This window comes from Austrofundulus limnaeus, unplaced genomic scaffold (assembly GCF_001266775.1).
Source record: "Austrofundulus limnaeus strain Quisiro unplaced genomic scaffold, Austrofundulus_limnaeus-1.0 Scaffold2369, whole genome shotgun sequence".
In the NCBI taxonomy this organism is placed as follows: Eukaryota; Metazoa; Chordata; class Actinopteri; order Cyprinodontiformes; family Rivulidae; genus Austrofundulus; species Austrofundulus limnaeus.
The window spans coordinates 11,476-17,365 of record NW_013954771.1 but is presented as its reverse complement, the minus strand read 5'-3'; the positions used below and the strand labels follow the sequence as shown (position 1 = coordinate 17,365).

Sequence of the window (5,890 nt, the reverse complement as noted above, 5' to 3'; positions counted from 1 at the left end):
AAACATGGGCATAGTAACAATATTTATTATTCTACATTTATACATTTTATGCAACTAAGGCAAAAATTTAATTAATTTAGAAAATCTTTTCAGGACCCCACCTTGATGTTTCAGGACCCCACTTTGGGTTCCGACCCCAACTTTGTGAACCACTGCGAATAAAGAGCATTTAGGTRGGTCTTAATCGTTGTAATTCATTTTTCTACCACGTGGGGGCGCTGTGACGTGTTTCAAACATTTCAAACTCAATGACGGACCCTCTTAGCAACAAAATCCATGTTGTTAAACGTTGCTAAGGAAGTCGCGGAGCTAATTTTAAAACAAGCGCCCTGGGGCCAATAGTTTTCTGAAGGTAAATAAACGTAGTGACTACGAAATGATTTTTAAGATCAGAAAATCTAAACGACCAACGTTACCGAACAATCTAAAGACCTGAAAACAACATCCGGTTTGACCGCAGTTTAGCTCAGCTAGCTGTGTGGGTTTTATGATGCTGCTATGCTGTTAGCATTAGCTGACTACAACAGAGGAGCAGATACGAACTAGCTGAATCACATTTGTGCTAAATTAATATTAATTTTGAATTAATGGGAATACAAGTCGGGTATTTGTTGTTTTCTAATTGCTGCCAGCAGTGTTAGCCGTTCCAGAAAAAATATAAAAAGTAATATTTCGATCTGCATGATCTGGTGACAGCATCAACMAGTAGCTACCATTTATTGTGTCTATGGTTTAACGTATTTTTGTTGCATATCTGCAGGTGTTTTGCAATGAGAGAGCTTTATCCAGCTGACTCCAGCCGGTGAAATGAGGAGAGGATGGCTGAGAATGGAGAGAACTTCGCCTTGGACCAAACCTGCAAGATTCCTGAAAAAGGAGACTGTGATCCTACTGACAGCAGTATAAACAAAACCTTCTTAGTGGATGTCAAATCTGCCCAGAAGCACAATGGTGGCCCTGYGTTTGATGATGAAAATGCAGGAGGTAAGGTCGCTGCTCACTTGCCTCGGCCCCCTGTGGGACCCAGACTGTCAAAGCTCGGCAAAAGAAGTGTTTCGTTGGAGGCGACATCCAGATCCAGGAGGTTAAGAAACAGCCAGGAGAGCCTTAGTGATCGAGCTGAAACTGGCTCCTCCACAGACTCTCTTAAAGAAGACCAAAGTGTTCTCGGTGGTGTCAGAAATGAGCAGGACTCAGCAGGATCTCCAGTCTGCCAGGGCAGGAAGAGTAGTCTGTCAGAGTGTGAAAGCAGACCCCACAGCCAGCAGAGTGTCCTGGAAGACCGTCCGGGGAGGTCCGCTAAGGTGCGGCTGTCCCCTGTACAGCCCACGGGGCCTCTTCCCGCTTTGAACAAGAACTTTACGTCATCCACTTTAAGGGCAGCTAATAGGATTGATAAGGATTTATCGGATTATGCCGGGATGGTCAAAGAGAAGGAGAGAATTCACAGGAACATGAGCGACAACCGGCTTCTGGAGACGTTGGAGGATAGTGCCTCTGTAAACTCCATMAAGTCCATCTACAGTGTCCTTAGCCCCATCAGACCCCAGGATATGAGAAACAGGTAAAGCAGACTTAGCAGAACACGTAATGGACTTAGAGCATCTCCAGGTTGGAYATTAAGGACCTTTTTGTGTAACTTATTCTTCCTGGTGTAGGTACCAATAACATTTAAATGTTTACATTTAGCACAACAGAAAACTGTAGATCCTTTTTATTTCCATTCTTTGAAACCTTATATTTACACAGAAGCACACTTTTTATGCTGATAATTATATATGATAAAAAAAGGATGATTTTGCCTGACTTGTCCTTACTGTATGCTGCATATAAACAGGAACTATTGTCCCTGAAATCCACTAAGATTTCCTTCAGCTCTGCTTTCCAGGTAGAGTGTATTTGAATTCGGAGCTAAAGGCAACTGAGAGGGTTTTATCTTATGGAAGGTAATCACAGTTAAATTACAAGGAAGTATTTACCTGACAGACATGRCTGACAGGAATATATAAATACAAAAGAAGGGAGCTGTTGTGTCTACATTATTATCTTTAATACAAGAAATGCTGCATGAAAGGGTAAGCTTTGCAGTTGCTGACTCGTCACATTTTGAATGAATTGCAGCTTTTATCTTGTTGCAACATGGTTTTGTTTTCTTACCTTGAACTCAAGTTTTTGCCACCAAGGTCAAAAAGAGGTGAGAGGTTTGGAACTAAAACATWGATTTTTTTTTCTTTTTTAAGTGTAAAAGTGCTCACATCTATAAAGGAATAGGAGTGAGGGGGATTAGTATCAGATCAGAGGAAATGCTTGTTCAGGTTATTCTTTTGACATGAGGATGGTCGAAAACGGGTCGTAGTCTGCAGTCTTTATATTCAGTTTATCTGTAGTCAGCAGCTTCAGGATATTTTGCCTTTTTTTTAAAGATGTGAGCTTTGTTTTTACCTTCRCTGCATCCTGCAAGACAAGCAGGGCTGCAGATAAAGCTTACGCTGGTGTTGCTTTTCGATCTTCCAGGAGTTTCCTGGAGGGCAGTGTGCTGGGCAGCGGCGCCTTGCTCGGGGCCGAGGAGCTGGACCGGCACTTCCCCGACCGGAGGGTGGGCGTGTACGTCGTCACGTGGAACATGCAAGGGGGAAAGGTAAGGGGAAGCTCCGGATCTCATCTCACACAACAAAACCCAACCGGGTTCTCACTGAGCCTTCTGTCCTTTTCAGTTCCATTCAGGCAACTTGAATGATCTCCTCCTTCCAACAGACTCCGAATTTGCACAAGATTTTTATATCATCGGGGTTCAGGAAGGCTGCCCTGACAAGTTGGGTTTGTCTCGAAGAAACGTCTTGTGTTACACTGTGATTGTTGTGAACTGGGTTTCTATCAGTCTCTGCTTGTGTTTCTGCAGAAGGGAGTGGGAGACGTGTCTCCAGGAGACTCTGGGACCTCACTACGTGATGCTGTACACAGCAGCACATGGCGTTTTGTACCTCACTGTATTTATTAGGAGAGACCTCATCTGGTTCTGTTCAGGTCTGTTCTGCTTCACGTAAACAATCGATTTGTCCTCCAAGGTGTTCACACAGATAATCTAAAATCAAACTAAATCATTTGCATTACTGGAAAAAAGATTATTTGCTGAATAGCTAAAAAAGGCGGAAACTAGCCCATAATAATCCTATAAGATAATTGTTTTTGTCAAGTTTTCTGCAGGAAAACTGAACAATTAACGATATTTTTACATGTTTGACTTTACAATCTACTAATGTAATGTACTGTTTTTATTTTTATGTTTTTGCACATTGTTGCTGTAATCCTCCATGAAGCTGTTGCATGCCAGCTCTATGGTTTTCTGTTAGAACCACATCCTTTTTGTGTGTCTTTGTGTAGCTAGCAGGCAGGCATGCTAGACAACTTATGAACATTTTAAAGACGTCTATGTTGAAGATGGATTTGAAAAAACAAATGGATCAAATATGTAACTTTTTTATTTATTTGTTTATTTTAGCAATTTAGACATAGAAACTGTTTCATAAGTTGGCATAAGTTGTCTAGTGTGACAGGGCCTTAAATAAAGATGTAAGAAGTTAAAATTATAACCAAAAGGTGAATTTAGCTGAAAAAAGCACTAAGCCAAAAAGTAGCCAAAACTTACAAAACAGCTGAAAATTTTTTCAAAAAGCCTAAAAAAAAGCAGAAAGAAGCGTTAAAAGGTTAAAATTAGCAGAATAGCAGAAAAGTTAAGAATGATAGCTAAAAAAGGCAGAAAAAAAGCTCAAATCAGCTTAATAAAAGCCAAAGGAAGCTGAAATTAGCACATCAAAATTGGAAAGTAAGCAAAATTAGAACAAAAGGTAAAGTACAGTACAATTTTATAAACATTTAAAGGGTTTTAAGGATATTGAGGACAGCTTTATTCATTGTCAATGAGAAAAACATGACTGGAAAAGTTAATTTCAAAAAATATAATTTACTGAAGTAGCAAAAGTCATAGCAGAAATGTGCTGAAGGAGCTGAACGTTTTGATATATAAATTGTAAAAATGAAACAAAAACTGCGAAACGAGATATGTGTCGAAAAACATAGCTAAGAAAAACTGATCACAATATTGAGCGATGATCCAAAAGTGTCATTCAAACATTAAAGACTTTATTTTCAGCACACAACATATTAATGTCCTGAATATTTCCTCTGCTGACTTTCACAGAGGTGGAGCATGCTACAGTCACAACCAGGATCATCTCTCAGATCAAAACCAAAGGAGCCGTRGGAGTCACCTTCACCTTTTTTGGCACTTCCTTCCTCTTCATGACGTCCCACTTCACGTGTGAGTAGTGGACTCGAGTCAGTAAATGTCTAGTTGTCACAAAAGATGTTTTGGTAAATCTTTTAAACACTAAAAGGAACACAGCTTTGCACGTTTTTAATGCTTTACCTGGTTCTTSCTACAGCTGGAGACGCCAAAGTTTATGAGAGGATACTGGACTACAACAAGATCATCGAGGCTTTAGCTCTTCCTAAAAGCGTTCCAGACACCAACCCTTACCGCTCAAGCCCATGTAAATTATTGAATCAACTATTTAAATCATTAAATTTACCTGTTTATTGTTTCTTCTTAAAACTGTCCATTTTTATTTTATCACAGCTGATGCCACCACAAAGTTCGACCAGGTCTTCTGGTTCGGAGATTTTAATTTCCGTCTCAGCAAGGATCGGGCTGACGTGGAAACCATCATGAAGCAGACAGCTGGTGGGGACGTGAGCCCCCTGCTGGAGCACGACCAGCTCTCCAAAGAAATGAAAGACGGTACGAATGAGTTGAACTAAAGCTTCAAACCAGCCGTCAGTCGTATCTGTTTGAATTTTCATTCGCCTGCAGGTTCCATCTTCAAAGGTTTTCAGGAGGCACCGGTACGCTTCTTCCCAACGTATAAATTTGACCTCGGCTGCGATACGTACGATACCACATCTAAGCAGAGAACGCCTTCTTACACAGTAAAAACCAACCTCTGATCGAAGATTAGGTACAGATTAGATTCAGCAGCTCTTTCTGACCGGTTTGCTTGAAAATGTTGTGTTGGCAGGACCGGATCCTGTTCAGGAGCAGGCAGGCCAACGACATAAGGGTGCTGAAATACAACAGCTGCTCCAGCGTCAAGACTTCAGACCACCGACCTGTCATCGCCGTGTTTCAGGTTAAACTCAGACCGGGGAGAGACAAGTGAGTCCCTGACCGTTTCAAACACCTCACCAGTCGGTGGCAGTGGATGTGCRCTCATTGGGATTTTTAGGACACGTTCTGCAAAAGTGCTGAGGTTGAACGAGTGGTTCTCAAATGCAGATCCAGATACTTTAAATTCAAGTATGGAGGTTTTTAAACAAAGAAAAAACAAAATAGAAATCTTCTGACTACATCAGCACAATATCCAGCAATACACCCATCCTGTTTAAAAACAAAAATTTGACTTTATGCTTCTTATTCAAAGAAATCTTCCCAATTCCAAGAAAAAGTCGGGAGTTCCGTGCTTTTAATCTGCAGCGAGGAGCTGTTTCTGAGCTGAAATCATGTATTCTCACTGGCATAAACTGCATCACCTTACTGCAGATTACAGCTTCACACTCAGAACTTCTCATTTGAATTGAAAAAGCTCCTCAGACGAGAAGCAAAACTTCAACTAACGTGAAAAAAAGTGATTTTGACTCATTTAGGATTTGACAAACCCTGGACGACTGGATATCTAGGGTTAACACGCTGCTTTCTAAATAATTTAAACTTTTACATATTTTATTTTTTTATTCATTTAATTAAAAAATAAAACAACGATATACAATTGAAAACAAAGAAATTGCACAAATCAAAATGAACTGAAAATGAAAGGTAGCAGAAGAAGAATAAATC

The 5,890-nt window shown here is 40.4% G+C and overlaps 1 protein-coding gene across 1 annotated transcript; it reads left to right on the top strand.

Annotated features, from left to right (window-relative positions):
• Positions 1 to 235: 235 nt before the first annotated feature.
• On the top strand, positions 236 to 5,212 carry LOC106510879 (72 kDa inositol polyphosphate 5-phosphatase; the record flags this gene model as incomplete). Its single annotated transcript, XM_013999611.1, is given in 10 exon segments — positions 236 to 352; positions 761 to 1,564; positions 2,515 to 2,638; positions 2,715 to 2,812; positions 2,900 to 3,024; positions 4,199 to 4,318; positions 4,443 to 4,550; positions 4,637 to 4,798; positions 4,871 to 4,986; positions 5,076 to 5,212. Coding segments are annotated over 9 exon segments (1,736 nt in total), but the record flags the coding sequence as incomplete, so codon positions are not given.
• Between the last annotated feature and the right edge of the window lie 678 nt (positions 5,213 to 5,890).